Source organism: Asparagus officinalis, chromosome 1, assembly GCF_001876935.1.
Source record: "Asparagus officinalis chromosome 1, Aspof.V1, whole genome shotgun sequence".
Classification (NCBI taxonomy): domain Eukaryota; kingdom Viridiplantae; phylum Streptophyta; class Magnoliopsida; order Asparagales; family Asparagaceae; genus Asparagus; species Asparagus officinalis.
The window spans coordinates 127,527,534-127,540,318 of record NC_033794.1 but is presented as its reverse complement, the minus strand read 5'-3'; the positions used below and the strand labels follow the sequence as shown (position 1 = coordinate 127,540,318).

Below are 12,785 nucleotides of genomic sequence, written 5' to 3'. Positions count from 1 at the left end.
ATGCTATATTTAGATGCGGGTGTTTTGATAGAATTTGTACTCACTTTAATATCTCTCTCGTCTGAATTTGCTTCGCATAGACACCTACATCTATTTTCAACACGGAATGTTGCACAAAAAACTTAGTCACGTGAGACGCTCTCATTTACGCCCATTCTTAGAACCTAGTCCCGAGGTTATTGAAGTAAGAAAGCTCTTTGGGGTCGGAGGAGAGATTTGTCGCGATTGAGACCCATTTTAGAACAAATATGGGATAAATTTTCAAAATCATCCCTTTTTAAAATTTATTCCCCAAAAAAGACCCTTTTCAACTTTAATTACAAAAACAGACCCAGTTGGATGAAACTGGGTCTGTTTTTGAAAAAAAAATTCAAACTTCACGGGAGTTGAACTCCCGTGAAGTTTTTTCTCATAACAAAACTTCACGGGAGTTCAGGGAGTTCAACTCCCGTGAAGTTTGAATTTTTTTTTTTTCAAAAACAGACCCAGTTTCATCCAACTGGGTCTGTTTTTATAATTAAAGTTGAAATGAGTCGTTTTTTATAAATAAATTTTAAAAAGGGATGATTTTAAAAATTTGTCCAACAAATATGAGGCTTTGGGGTTTATTTTTCAGAAATATGAAGAATTGGTGGTCTAATTTATAGCTAAAAAAATTTTGGGTTCAACAAAATTAAAACCCCAAATAATATATTGAAATTTAGAGGGTTCTTTTTTCCTGCGAACCATTTAAAGTATGGCCATTATATAAAAATCAAATTTAAGGACGAAATCAATGTCCTCCTCCTCCGCATCAAAACACCTCTTCCACCTCCTCCTCCGATGCGCGCCCAAAACCCTCAAATGCGGGCGCTCCTCCACGCCCACCTCGTCAAAACCGGCTCTTTCGCCGGACACTCTCCTCACAACGCCCCATCAGCCTCTACTCCAAATCCCGCAGCCTCGCCGACGCCCACCTCGCTTCGACGAGCTCCTCAGCCCCGACGCCGTCTCCTTCAACTCCCTCATCAACGGCTCCTCCCAGCAGAACCCGCGCCGCCCTCGCCTCTTCAACCGGATGCGGGCCCTCGGCTCCTCCCCAACGCAGTCACCTTCGCCGACGTCTTCACCGTTGCTGCGAGGTGCTCCGCCGGTGGAAGAGAGGCGCACTTCGTCGCCCTCAAGACCGGGAGCTGCGACGACGTGTTTGTGGGCAGCTCACTGCTCAACATGTACTGTAAGCTCGGGCTCGTTCCGGACGCGCGCAAGGTGTTTGATAGAATGCATGAGAGGAACTCGGTGACTTGGGCGGCTATGGTCTCGGGTTACGCGGGCGGGAGGTGCGGGGTTGAGGGGTTTGAGCTGTTTAGATTGATGGTGGGAGGGGATGAGTGTAGCCCGAATGAGTTTGTGATTACTAGCGTTCTTAGTGCGGTGAGCCTCCCCGAGTTTGTGCAAATGGGCATTCAGGTTCATGGGTGTGTGATTAAGAATGGGTTGGCCTCGTTCGTGGCGGTAGAGAACTCGCTGGTTACTTTTTACTCCAAGTGCGAGTGCTTGGATGATGCAGCTCGAGTGTTTTTTTCATCAGGGGATAGGACTCCGATCACTTGGTCTGCGATGGTAACTGGGTATGCACAGAATGGTGAACCCCTGAAAGCTTTGAGATTGTTTTTGAGGATGCAATCGGAAGGAGTTCGACCTAGTGAGTTCACGTTCGTCGGTGTCCTTAGTGCTTGTAGCGATATGATCTCTTTCGTAGAAGGTAAACAGATTCATGCTTACCTGGTGAAACTTGGATTCGAGCTTCAAGCTTATGTTAAGAGTGCATTGGTCGACATGTATGCTAAATGTGGCAATCTTGATGATGCGAGAAAAGGGTTTGAGGCTTTGAATGAGGCATGCGGTGTGGATACAGTCTTGTGGACAGCGATGATAGGAGGCTATGTTAGTAATGGGCAGGAAGAGGAAGCTCTAGCTTTGTTTGTCCTGATGCAAAAAGATTGCATTTTGCCTAATAATCTCACATTTGCAACTGCTTTTCGAGCTTGTTCTAGCCTTGCGGCTTTAGAACAGGGAAAACAAATTCATGCTTTGGCCCTTAAGTATGGGTTTGGTTTAGGCATTCCCCTTGGAAGTGCTCTATCCACGATGTACGCGAAGTCTGGGAATCTTGATGACTGTAGGCTTGTCTTTAGAAAGATGCCTCAAAGGGATGTTGTTGCTTGGAATTCAATCATCTCGGGGTTCTCTCAAAATGGGTTTGGAATGGAGGCCCTAGATCTTTTCGAAGAGATGAAATTGGATGGCGTAGAGCCAGACGATGTCACGTTCATCAACCTTCTCTTTGCTTGTAGTCACATGGGGCTCGTTGAGAGGGGCTGGAGTTATTTTAAGTCTATGTACGACGAACACGGTTTGGCGCCTAAACTCGAGCATTATGCTTGTATGGTTGATATCCTCAGCCGTGCTGGATTGCTGGAAAAAGCTAAGAATTTTGTAGAATCGGTCCCAATAGATCACAGAACGTGCCTATGGCGTATTGTGTTAGGAGCCTGTCGAAAGCCTCAGTATTTTGATATAGGAGCATATGCTGGTGAACGGTTAATGGAATTGGGATCAAGGGACTCTTCGGCGTATAATTTGTTGTCCAATATTTATGCGGCTTGGAGAAGATGGGATGATGTAGAGCGAGTTAGAAGAATGATGAAATTACGAGGGGTAAGCAAGGATCCAGGGTGCAGTTGGCTTGAACTTCATAACAGGGTTCATGTGTTTGTTGCTGGGGAGCATCTGCATCCAGAGATAGTGCATATATATACAGAAGTGAAGAAACTAGTTAAACATATGAAGGATGAAAGTTATCATCCTGCCTCTTCACTGTCTTCCCAGGATTACTTAGAATTGCATATAGATTCTTCCAATGAAGAGGAGCTGCCATTATTAGCTTCGATTGGTTCTTAATAATTTTTCATGAAGAGCACAACTCTATGAGTTTCTGCACAGATGAGGATTGATTTCTGAAGGTAGATAACTCTTTTTTCCAACCGAGCACTGCGTTCGCTCTGAAAACCAATCCTGGTATGAACGAGATATTGTACCATGCATTTATATGAAAAGGGGGTAGACATGACGACCTTCGATATATTATAACTAATCACAGATGATGATTTTCATCTTGCAGAGAGCATGTGAACGTAAAACCATGGCTCTGGGTCAAGAAGTTTCGCTACGCGGTTAGTTCTCTTTTATTTTATTTTATTTTATTTTTTTAGTTGCTCTATTATTTCCTTTGTGAGTGTTGCATGTAAATAGGATACTGGTTATCATAGACCTATTTATTACTAAACTGCTTCTGTAACAGTACTATGCTCAACCACAGGCAACCAGAGGTATCACTTGTTTCAGGTGATATAATATCTTTGATGATTTATATTGTTAGACCTGTGTTACTTCTTATTGTAGATGATGCAGTATTCGGTGTCAACACGAGTACTTTATTTCATTCCATCCATTTTATTTATTGTTGTTTTTTTTTATCATAATCACATTTAGTGGATAAGCAGAATTTTCTTTCAGCCTCGTCAAAGAGATTCTGAATGTACATCATCTGGTTGGGATTTCTCACTGCCGTACGCAGAGCCTTGCGTCTGGAGTGAAATCTCGATGTCGACAGTTGAAGATTGCATGCGGGTATGCGGACGTCAAGTGAAGTCGAGGCCCTGAAGAAGCTACTTTTGCCAGGTGACGGTTCCATTAGAGTCAGCAAAATCACTTGGAGCAATGCCAGCAGTGACGACGGGTTATGACTAATGAGACTAAGGCTGCTGAACAATTGTATATGCGTCTGAAACCATAAGAAAGAAACCACATTTTTCTTACGTTTTATGTATCTTCAGGAATACATGTTCCTAAATTTGATGATTAGCTTATAAAATGTAAATCCTATGGCAAGATTTTTCTTTTTTCTTTTGGTCACTACTATACTACACTGTTTATTGGAAATCAACAGGCCCAGTGATCTCTGTTTAAACTTTGTGTTGTCTTTTGTTCGTCGCTTACATTGTCCTGTTATTTTGGTATATTTTACTAAGCTTCGGTCGGATATATTTGCATCAACAAAGGTGTAGAGTCTTGAACAAGAAGCTCGTCTGAATCTGCCCAAGTTTACTAATCTTGGCTTGTGAAGCATGAAGAAATACGAGATAATTTCCGCTCTTGCAACTATACAATTATAGAAACTGGAGAAATTGAAAGTTCAACGCAAGTTTCTTTTTTTTTTCGGCCTATGAAATTCGATGAAGCCAATAGGGAGCATATATCTCATTTTAAATCGGCTTACTCTGCTTCCAACATTATCCAAAAGGAATTTATCGATAACTAATAAAAGTTAGAGGTTGTACGAGGAAGGCAATAATTGTTGGTTTTACAAATTAAATGAGTTCATCTGGCTTTCTCTGGGAGATTAGATGCCTAGTGAACTTTATCTTCCTTTTTTCCCCCCTCTTTTCTTTTGCTTTTTGATCCTTTTCATTTTTACTTTTTATTTGCAGTTAATCCCCAACTTTGCCCTCACATTCAACTCTGGTGCCCAATTTAAAAGCCCCGACAGCAGTTACAAATCTAATAAAAGCTCACGTGCAAGCTCGGGACAAAAAATTCCCCAAAATTTCACTCTCAGCGATGAAAGATGCCTATAATTGCAGAATGGGCAGGCTTTTCATATCAAAAAGTCACCGGAAAAACTAAAAATACCAAATTGGTAAAGCCGTATTAAATAATTAAAAAAATTCTGCAACAGAAAAATATAAATGGTAAAATACCCTTTTCTATAGATGCCAGCTCATAGGGCAAAACAGCAAGTTCACAGCGACCAGAGTGCAATAGGGAGCCAGCACTAGCAGTGACCCCTGCAAGTAACATACAACATGTAATAATAAACCAAATTGTTGCCAGTCTGCCCATTGTACGGGGATTATTTTGGCGTACACAAGGACTATTACAAAACTAAATTAAGTGTCTTGCAGTCAGCAGCAGTGCTCCGCATGAGCAATTAACTCTACTAAAACAACATGATTAGAGTAATAGACTTTGTTTAACAGTTATAAAGTACAACATCGATACACACCATCATCATATATCCACATAATACATTTGTGGTGGGGGGGGGGGGGGGGGGGGGAAGGATTAGAATTCAGTGACAGTACAATCAACCGAAATGTGGCTTCTTCAAGAAACCAAGTAACAATATGATACTGCCTAGGATATGCTTAAATTACCGACAGAATTAGTACATGAAAAGGTTGGGAGTTACGATGGTGAGGTGCGCCAAGCCAGACGGCTGTGTGTATCTTTCAAACTTCTCGCTCTTCTGTACTCGACTTCCGCATCCGAGCACGACTGTCCTGATAAAAACCTCTTGCTAAGTTGTCGACGCAAGGACTTTGAAAGCCTCTCCTCTCCTCCCTTCAAAGAAGGGAAGCTGCCATCAGATGGACACTTTTGCCTAGAATCTGCACCAAACCATAGGGGCAAGACATACTTCAGTAAAACTGGCAAAAGCAATCACTATGGACTTGGTATAGTATTAAGCGTTATTTGCAGATAGACCCCCTGAAGTATCGCTATTTTCCACTTACTACTACTGTTGTTTAATTGTTGCAGACAGACCCCTAGGTTAATTTTTTTTTGGCTTTTTCGCCCTGGGTGAATTTTAGCAGAGATGGCCCCTGGGGGGTGAAATTTGTGAGTCTACTTGACGTTAAAAGAGTTATAAAAGGTTAACCTAGAGGGTCTACTTGTAACAATGATAAGTACAAGGGCAGTATCAAAACAATGATATTAGAGGGGTCTATTTGCAATTAACCTAGTATTAAATGGAATTTTGATCATATAGCACGCACAATGGTTCTGTGCTACAAGCATCAGATATCTGTTTCCTCTAATAATTGGATCGGTTATATTCAATAAAATATGACCTTCAATACATGCTAGAGAAAACTCGATCCATGGTACTACTTTTCAGGTCGAACTTCACTGTAACAAAAAGTAAGATTATTCACCTGCATGATTATTGCTGGAATGCATTCCTTCATTATGGCCTCCGCTGCCACTCTCATCTGACATTGCCTTTTGAGTTTTTGTATGTATCGCTCCAATTGTTTGACCTCCAATTGTTAATTCAGTTACCGGGAAAGGATCTATACATGGCTTATTGTTACCAAAAGGAGACATAGTGAAGGAGTCATCAGCAGCTTCAGAAATCTCCACATAGTGCTGTGTACTGATGATTTCATCTGCACTAAAACCAAACGATGCTCTATACGCTTCAATTTCTTCTACGTCCTGTTTGCAGGCTTTGTTATGTCTATTTGCAACATTTGAATAAGAATCCGCCTCCCTTGAAATGCTCAACTTTCCAGCAGACTGAGAATAAGATGGAAATGACTGTTGAGCCTGATCTAAATAAAATTGTGCAGAGGTAGCAGGGCGGAAGAAACTAGAATCTGTAGACATGAAATTCCTAGAGCTAGAAGAATCAAATCCAAACAACTTTGATCCACTCCTAGAATAAGGGGAATCACGAGAAGTACCCCATTGACTGGGAACCTCCTGCTCAGGGAAAGGGGATGATAACCCAGTCCTAGGAGTTGCTGAAGCAGGCGATATGAGACTACTTGAAGGACTTCCAGGATAAAGAGGATATGTCGCTTGAAGATCACTACCAACAGAATAACCTGATGACAAGAAAGGCATACTGTTATGTTTATTGGAACCTTTAAGCTCGAGCGAAGATGAAAGGTATTGTGCATAAGGAACATCGGGAGATGAAGGTGTGGTTAAGTGAGCTAACTCAGGAGGTGGGGTCAAGGGAGCAGTAGAGGGTTCGGTAGTAAAAGTTGAGAAGACAGGAGGTGAAACCAATTGGGTTTCATGCGCATATGGCCCTGTCATAAACATGGTTGATGTTGGACCTCCAGGAGAATTGGCAGACATTGACATGAAACAGCTGGGTGACTGGGCTGTGGAAGGAAGGGCAGAGTTTGTAAAAGATGCTGGTGATGATGGAGGAGCAAGAATAGAAAGGTTTAGATTTGTGTTCTGATTAGGAGGTCCAGCGGACTGAGACCCGGTTCCACGACTGGTGGATATATTTCCATCACTAACACGGGACGCAGGAACGACTCGCTTGTTTCCCTTCTGTGATCCAAAACAGCTGAAAATACCTCCCCATCTGCTTCTCTGCCAAAACAGGCAAGCACGAGTTAGTCAAATGATTGTGCATCCATTAGTTGTGATTATAAATGTACATTATCCAGAAACAAGTACTGATGAACTAGGTATGAAAATTTTACATATGGCCAGCTAGGAGCTAGAACAACTTACAAAATGAATATACTACTTATAAAACAAACTTATCTTTACCAATTAGTTATGCACAATATTACATACTAAACGAATTGACAAGATAGCCTGATTAGTTTTCATAATACATTTACGTAAGGCGAAAAGGCCCTAAAAAATCAAAAGAAAAGCCACAAAAAACAAAGAAATAAGCAAGAGGGAAAAATATACATATTGGGTTATCTATAATCTTTCTTTCCAAACCAATGTAAAAGTATTATGTCTTTCCAAAATCGATGAGAACGAATAAGACTCTGGATGAAGCAATGATACCATTTTCCCTAATTTCAATATATGGTTTCCATTTCAAGAAAGAATTCCTAACACCAGAACTGCTTATCTCTGCATTTGGCAATGGGTATCAACAGGTTAAATTGGTTAACCCGTCACTAACCCTCCAAACGGGTTATTTTCATCAAAATGCGGACAAGCCATTCATAACGGTTATATTTGTTCTACCCCTCATTTAGAGGGATTTAGTATTCTGTATAAGAAGGCGGAATAAGATACTCTGCCTTCCCACGCAAGGTAGAGTGCAATGTTATCGAGGCTCGAGGCGATGCGGCTGCAGCAAACGCGCCCCGCACCAGAGGCGGGGCGCTGCAGGCTAGCGAGGCACGCGCCTGGCACGCCCATCGAGCGCACGGAATGGTTGTGCTGGTGCGGGCTGCTCCTGAAGCAGGTTTCGGGTTAAATGGTTTTCGGGTCTGCATGCTATCCTCAAATCCCATAAGAGTTTACAGTGGCTGCCCTCTCCCAAATCTTCTCCACTGTCTCACTCCTTCACCTAACCTGCCGACCGACGCCGCCGGCCTGCCGCGCGAAAACCGCCCCCCCCGCCACCGCCTCAGGTTAGTTTTTTTTCCCAGTTTTTATCTTTTCTTGTTTTCTTTTTTTTTCTTTTTGACTGTCTCACAGTGGCTTCTTTTTTTCTTGTTTTCTTCTCTTTTTTCAGTTTTCTTCTTTTCTTCTTGTTTTCTTTTTTTTTCAGTGGCTTCTTTTTTTGACTGTCTCACAGCCGCCTCCACAGTGGCTTTTTTTTCAGTTTTCTTTTTCAGTTTTTTCTCTATTTTCTTTTTTCTGCTGTTTACATTATTATTGCTATTTGCTAAATGTTACATTCTTCTCTAATTAGCAGGCTAACTAATAAATTATGAACATGTAAATATTTAATTATTAATCACTTAATTGTTAATCACTTAATTATGAACATGTAAATTATGAACATGGCTAGACACTGTTATTTTGCTACTTGCTTATTTTGTTTCGTAGACTCTTGCTCATGTTGGATATTATCTTGCATTGTGATTTGTGAAAACTTATGAACTTCTCTATGTTATGCATGCTAATTAAGACTCTTTCGTGATTTAGTAGGTGAAATTATATTTCTTAGTCTTTTTAAGACTCTTTCGTGATTTAGTAGGTGAAATTATATTTCTTAGTCTTTTTATGTGATAATTTATAAACATATTGCTGATATGCATCTTTGTCTTATGTTCGAAAATATTAGTTTGATTTATGCACCTCAATTCAGCGAGACGCGCGCCTCATTGTGCGCCTTGCGCATGGTGCGCGTAAGGGACCTTTGTGCCCCGCATTACGCCTTGCGCCTCGATAACACTGGTAGAGAGAGAGATTACTAGAAAATCTGAAAAAAGGTTTTTTATTGAGGTATTTATAACAACTACTTTATGGTTTCTATAGTAACAATTAGGATAGATATACATTTAGGATATTTAGCAACTGATTTAACCCATCCTTAACTCTTCTTTATTTGCCAAACACAAACTTGGCTCCTAAGTTTCTTTTCCTAATTCGTTGCTGAAAACATAAATAACCCACAAAAATTCAATATTCTGTAGAAAAAATTCGGGGTGCATTCAGTCCGGATACGACTCGGATATAATGCTTACCATAGTCATATCCGCTTACCCATTTTGAATACGGATACAGATATATCTTGGTAAGAAAAATTCATATTCATATCAGCTAAAATCGGATACGGTTACAAATATAGATGTGGATATGCATGCAGATACAAAGCGGATATGAGAAAACTATATAGTATTTGAAAAAATATAGTTCGTGTGATACAAAAGAGGTCATTAATATGTTCAGTTTAACTAAAAAGTTAAGATTAAATAGACATCTTGATCATCAAAATTAACCAGAAATCCATAATTTAAGAATCGAAACTATCGTAAGAGTATGACTAATATGTATTCGGATATTTCGGATATTTCGGATACGAACACATATATTTCACTACAAAAATATATCTGTAACCATATCCTATCGGTTATTGATTTGAGTAACCATATCCATAACGGATACTATTACAAATATTTCCTCGGATACAATTACGGATATTTTCTTGGATACGGATACGTTTTAGCACCCCTAGAAAGAATGCATTACTCATAAGTAATGATTCACCAACACTAGGCATTGACTGATAATGCGATCCATCCTTTATCTTCACTCAGTTTGTTGTTTTTACCAACTGCTCCCTTAGCTTTGATTTTTGCTTGTACATTTATCTACTGCTAACCTTGTGGACAAACAACAATTTCTGATATAGACCTAGGGGTAAACATTACTATTCCACGTGGAGAAATTCCCTACAAAATTCATACCCACTTAGACCTCATTGTAATGAGACTTCTGCAAAAGGAAGATATATACACCTGTTTAAGGCACTTGCCAAGGTCGTATTACAGATATCGGATGCTATGAACCCCTAATTATCATCATAGCAGTAGACTAGTATTGTTAGTGGGCAATGTTACATTACACGTTGGGCGCTTCTAGGCGTCGGACTCGGCGCCCAGCGCTTAGTCGCCTAGGCGGACGCCTAAGCGGTTTCTGGGCGTTTTTTTTTTCTTTCTTCATTTAAGTGATGATCGATGAGGTTTTGCTGAAGGTCGGAGGAGGTAGTGGAGGTGTTCATATTTGGAGGTTAATGGAGTTTGGAGGACGTGTAGGCTACGACACGTAAAATCACAATCAATGCCTACAGGATGCAATCCACGTAAGCAGACAATGCTCCCCTAAACGCTCGTAAAATCTAGGTGGGCAGCCTAAATACCGCCTAGACGTTAGGCGCTAGTTAGGCGGCCTAGGTACCGCCTAGGCCTAGGCGTACGCCTAAGCGGGCTAGGCGGAGGTTTTTTAAAACAGTGTTAGTGGGGGAAGATCACTAGCTACTGCCCATTCTTCAATGAAAGGCAGCTTGAACTTAGATCCTTTAAATATATAAATGCATAATAATTGTATGTGAACATCCTAGAATTAATATTATATGAGGATGACTCCAAAGTGAACCAGATCGACTGTCTCACAATTCCATCAGATAAAGTTTCAGTAATAGGAGATGAAACATCAGCTGCCCTTAAATCTCATTGGGTTACAAAGTTTAAGAATCCAATATCTCCCATATAACCTCCATGTCCAAGCTAGTAGCATGTCGTCTTTTACCTTCGAAAGAGGAATTTCAATTTCACAATTACTAAATTCTTATCTCCTTGGATTCCATTTAAAATGACAGTTACACTTACACCACAAGTATTGAAAACTTACTAACTCAAAAGTCCTTATTACCATTCTCAATCAAAAGAATGCTTACTAACACAAAAGACCTCTTCTCTTTTAGCTTCGTTTTCAATTTGCCTAGACCATCTTATTACCACTCTCAATCAAAAGAAAACTTGCTAACTCAAAAGATCTTATTAATGTGGTTTGAACCCTTACCGATTCAGCAATTAATATTTTTCCTTTTATACACTGTATTTCCAGGCCAATGGAAAGGCTACTCACGAAATATGTTTAGTGCTCTCGTTTGCCTATTAACCAAAGGCAAATGGAACCAAAGGTTTAGCAGCCAACGACAGGCATTCGATTGATTAGATGTACGATGAGTATTTCAGTTGTTCTCCAGCAACTTCAAACAGAGTAATTGAAACAATAGATATTGAAGCTGAACTCAACAAAAGGCATTCATTGCTGATTATTCATTTGAACCACACTTATCAAGCTTTCAATCATTTGTAGTCGAATTAATAGCATCATAAAATGTTTATTCATGAAAAAGGCAGAAACATGAACTCCCTCCTTACCTGATAATCAAAATCAAACAAAATAATTGCATTATTATCAGCTAAAATGCAAGTAAGTGTGGTCCCCGAGGAAAACCCAAAAGAGATTCGCTATTTTTCGATATCAGAGACAAAATTTAATATTAAAACTACAGATGAAACAAAATTAGGAACCAAACGCCATAACCACTCATGCAACCTTAATTTGATCAACTGCAGCTTGTTTTGTCCTAAATTAGTAACAATTTTCCCAGTATCATATTTCTAGCTGGATTTTTCCTAAATCTAAAAACACAAAAAGGTCTATTAATCGCTAGATCCAAGAAAAAGCACAAAAATAGGAAGAGGGGAAACAAAAAGATGATGAAGATCGAGAGCATACTCTTTCTTGAGCGGGAAGTCTCGCATCCGCCAATCCGATCGCCGCCGCCGCGGCGCTGATCGAAGCACCGCCGCCTCCGCTGCTGCTTCCAGCGCCATTTCCCGCCATTTTCGCCCCCAATCTCCCTTCACATCCTCCGCCTATCGCCGAGAGATGGCCTCAGATCCCTCGAATCGACAGCGAAAAAAGCTCGGACCCGAAACTGGAGGCAAAGATTCAGCGGATGATGAGAGTATCAAGATCTCGAGAAATGGAAGTCGCTGCTGATAATAATAGAAGAGGGATCTTGAGAGAGAGGGGAGTGTGCTGGACCAGGATAAGGGGTAAATGCGGGGTGTGGAGTAATATAAGTAAGTTATGAGACGAAATGGAGGTACATTTTAAGGTGATAAATATGGGGTTAACTTTTACAAAAAAAACCTCAAGTTGAGGGAACCTTGCAAAAAACCCCAATTATTTTATTTTGAGAAAACTCCGAGGATGTTGTCGTAGATAATCCTCCCAGTTTTGAAATTTTCATAAAACCCCCTAATATTTTCTAACTTGATGTCTCCCAACTAGTACCATTAGTCTAATGTGTCATGTAATAATAAAGTCATGTAATAATAAATGTATGACTAAAAAAACTTAGGTACCCCCTTAGCCATGAAAATAGCTTGAATTTTCACAATAATTAGCAGAGAGAATGATAGACGAAGCGAGAAGGGCATTATAAATGATTCATGATCACTTTTTACTGACAAGGAGGCTTATTTTAAGTGAAAATAGATTCTTTCCAAAAAAAGATACTTAGATCATTTTACATTTTCAAATAGCAATATAAAGAGAGATTTCTAAGAAAAGTGTAAAGAGGATTATCTACAATTGATAAGGCTTCCTCTATTTAAAATTGTTGATCGAGTTTTCTGATACATTCCTCAGAGCCA

At 40.1% G+C, this 12,785-nt stretch overlaps 2 protein-coding genes across 2 annotated transcripts; one reads left to right on the top strand and one right to left on the bottom strand.

Moving 5' to 3' along the window:
• LOC109838966 (pentatricopeptide repeat-containing protein At2g33680-like) lies at positions 716-4,012 on the top strand. Its single transcript, XM_020407415.1, is given in 3 exon segments — positions 716-1,064; positions 1,067-3,060; positions 3,164-4,012. Coding segments are annotated over 2 exon segments (2,166 nt in total). The 5' UTR covers positions 716-775; the 3' UTR covers positions 2,944-3,060; positions 3,164-4,012.
• Positions 5,158-12,198, bottom strand: LOC109839032 (uncharacterized protein At1g76660). The gene is made up of 3 exons (XM_020407489.1): positions 11,860-12,198; positions 6,042-7,221; positions 5,158-5,492 (listed from the first exon to the last, which is right to left on the bottom strand). The coding sequence occupies exons 1-3, from the start codon at positions 11,965-11,967 to the stop codon at positions 5,290-5,292; spliced, it is 1,491 nt and encodes a 496-aa protein (XP_020263078.1). The 5' UTR covers positions 11,968-12,198; the 3' UTR covers positions 5,158-5,289.

Coding starts and splice junctions, on each gene's coding strand:
- LOC109839032 (XM_020407489.1), bottom strand. CDS start 11,967: ATGGCGGGAAATGGCGCTGGAAGCAGCAGCGGAGGCGGCGGTGCTTCG. Junction 7,222..11,859: donor GACTTCCCGCTCAAGAAAGA/GTATGCTCTCGA, acceptor CTGTTTTGGCAG/AGAAGCAGATGGGGAGGTAT. Junction 5,493..6,041: donor TTCCAGCAATAATCATGCAG/GTGAATAATCTT, acceptor GGTTTGGTGCAG/ATTCTAGGCAAAAGTGTCCA.